Source organism: Chaetura pelagica, unplaced genomic scaffold (genome assembly GCF_000747805.2).
Source record: "Chaetura pelagica isolate M959 unplaced genomic scaffold, ChaPel_1.0 scaffold657, whole genome shotgun sequence".
Taxonomy (NCBI): Eukaryota; Metazoa; Chordata; class Aves; order Apodiformes; family Apodidae; genus Chaetura; species Chaetura pelagica.
Genome location: NW_009953931.1, coordinates 236,534 through 239,328, shown reverse-complemented (window position 1 = coordinate 239,328; position 2,795 = coordinate 236,534). Strand labels below are relative to the sequence as shown.

The 2,795-nt window shown below is 43.9% G+C and overlaps 1 protein-coding gene across 1 annotated transcript in view; it reads right to left on the bottom strand.

Moving 5' to 3' along the window:
- Positions 1-1,944: 1,944 nt before the first annotated feature.
- The window catches only part of CCR8 (chemokine (C-C motif) receptor 8), a 1,597-nt gene continuing 746 nt past the window's right edge, over positions 1,945-2,795 (bottom strand). The window contains exon 3 of the mRNA XM_010001690.1: positions 1,945-2,795. Within this exon, the coding sequence (XP_009999992.1) occupies positions 1,945-2,795 (851 nt within the window).

Genomic DNA, 2,795 nt, shown 5'->3' with positions numbered 1-2,795 from the left:
TGTGCCTGGCTGCAAATATTGCTGCTGGAACCTAGGCAGCAGCTGAAGCTTTTCCTCTGGTCACAGACTTTGCTTTACAATTTGGAGAATGTCTGTCATGGCCCACATGAGACAGCATGTATTTCTTACATACTCTGTTACTGGCCCGTTCTTGCAAAAGATTGTACCTTGCAGACTGCAAATACACATTGAAATAGTAAATCCTATCTGAAGAAGATTGGTGGTTTAAAATAACTGTTTTTTTGTTTTGTTCGGCTCTGCTCTAGGAAGTAAGCCCAAAGGTACAGAGTATTTATGGAAACACTACAAGAGCAGACTCTTACAGGAAATTAAATAGAATAAAAGATAATCTACTCTCCGCTTCTTTTTCCCAGGGGAGGAGGAAGAGGGAGGGAGAGAGAAGAGGGAGAGAAGAGGCAGCTGGAGGGATCATCAGTTTTGTAGAACTGCCCAGGACAGAAGAAGATGCACAAGTTGAAAGAATTAATGAGCAAATAGTTCCTAGGATACTATAATTACATTGCAGGGAGTATCTTTATTACAATAATTCAAATATGGGGACATATTGTAGGGAGAAATAGATCAGGACTAAAAGGTTCAGAACAGCATCACATTTATCTATCAACATTTGTATATATAAAAAGATAGATGTATATGCATGTATGTGCATGTGTATATACAAACACTTGTGCATGTATATATATGTATGTATAGGTACATCTATATGTATAGGCATGGGTAACCATGTGCATATACGTAAGACATTCACAGTTACCAAATAACGTGGAACAGTAACTGGGAGGCCACTCATAGGTTTATGCTCAAGAGCAGAGACCACACTGGCACATCAGTTGCTTAGAGTGTTAAAAAAGTTCCCTTGTGGGCATCTCTGGAGCTCCTGGCCACTCAAACCACCCACTGATGTCCGTTTTAGATAATACCTGAGTTACAGGATGTTTGGTACGTGGTAATGCACAGGTTTGTGTCTCACTCCATCCTGTGTTGGGCATTTGCAGAACAGTCAGCCCCTCGGCCAGCAAGGTCAGGGCTCTGCTGAGAGCAGCCAACCCCTGGTCTGTGGCTTTACAGCCACTGGGTCCACACGAAGCTTCAACACTTTTACTGTTCTCTCAGCTCACGCTCAGTATTTTTTTCCACTCAGCCGTTTTTACCTGGTAACTGTTTCCCCACTCATCTTTAGAGCACTGGTTCATTTCCAGAAGGCGGTTTTTTTGACACCTACAGTGTAATTTCTAGGCAATGACTTACAAACCCTTCCAGCCCAGAAGCTGCAGGCTTGGTAGCAGATAGGGAGTAAGGATCATACCTAGATATTCATCCACATTGATTTTGACAGAACACATGCATAGCATTTATTTCTTTGTTGCTTATCTAATTGTTCATTCACAAAGCTCTTTGTGGGCTGGAAACCTTGCTCAGATCTGTCAGCTGGGAGGCAGATTCTGGCATGATGCCCTAAATTTTGGAACCGTTTCCTTTGAAAAAGCAGATTCCCGCTCCCGCTGTGGGCCCCGTCCTTGCCTATGAAGCAAATCCACTCTGCTGAGGTAAGGGAAGGAGTGGTCAAGTGTCCCAAGTTTGGAAACAGTTCCTTTCAGCACTGCATCTGAGGTGGGAGAAGAAATGTTTTTAAGGCACCTCCCCATGCTGCTCCAGCAGTCTGGGAGTCTGCTGGTAATTTCAGCCTCCCTTTCAAAAAGCAGGCAGGGCAGGACATACCAGGGGAAAAGAGAGGAAGATGCTAAAAAAGACACAAAAATTAAGAACGCCAAAGGCAAGTATAAGAAATGCAAGTCCAAGCAGCTGCTTTCACTTTCCCTGTCCTAAAAGGTTGCCCAAGGAGTGCATCCCTGTGAATGTGCCACTGGGAGGATTTCTCAACTTCAGGTAGCCCGTTTGGGATTAAAATTTTTACTTGTAGCTTTACAAGACACTGCCAAGAAAAGATGACTGTGAGGACGTCACATTCAGAGAGGAGTGCTTGTCCAGACGGCGCCCTTCAAAAACACGGTGGTCTTTGCAGATCAACAGAAAACGCACGTATTTTCTGAAAGCTTCATGAAGATACTTCTTGAACTTCTCACCAACAAAGGCATAGATGACCGGGTTGAGGCAGCAGTGGATAAAAGAGAGTGCCTCAGTCAGCTCCAAGGCTAGGTCTAGCCTTTGGCTTGTCAGGCAGTCATCAATGATGTGCATGTTCCTCAGAGAGTCCATAAAAAGCACAATGTTGATGGGGGTCCAGAAGAGGAAGAACACAATGACAACAACAAAAACCAGTTTAATTGCTTTGTACTTGTTCTGAGTATGGCACTTCTGCAGGTTTTTCAAGATGCCGTGGTAGCAGAAGAGGAGGATGCCAACAGGGATCAACCAACCTAGGACATTGACTTCAAAATTACTGAAAGTCTTCCAGCCATTTTTGCTGTCAGGATAGTGAGGGACGCACTTAGTCTGGTTATTGTCATTGATTTCCTGGAAAAAAATTATTTCTGGTGCTGATGCTAAAATAGCAATTGCCCAAATGACCAGGCTGCTGATAACCCCATAGGTAGTTGTTCGAACCTGTAGGGCATAGACAGACCGGACTATGGCCAAGTACCTGTCAATGCTCATGATGGTTATGAAGAAGGTGCTGCTGTAGAAACCAATGAAGTAAGTTGAGCTGACGATTTTACACACTGCATTTCCAAAAGTCCACTGGCTGCTGATGGAATAATGAACCAAGAAGGGGAGGGAGAAAACAAAAAGGAGATCAGAGATGGCGAGGTTCA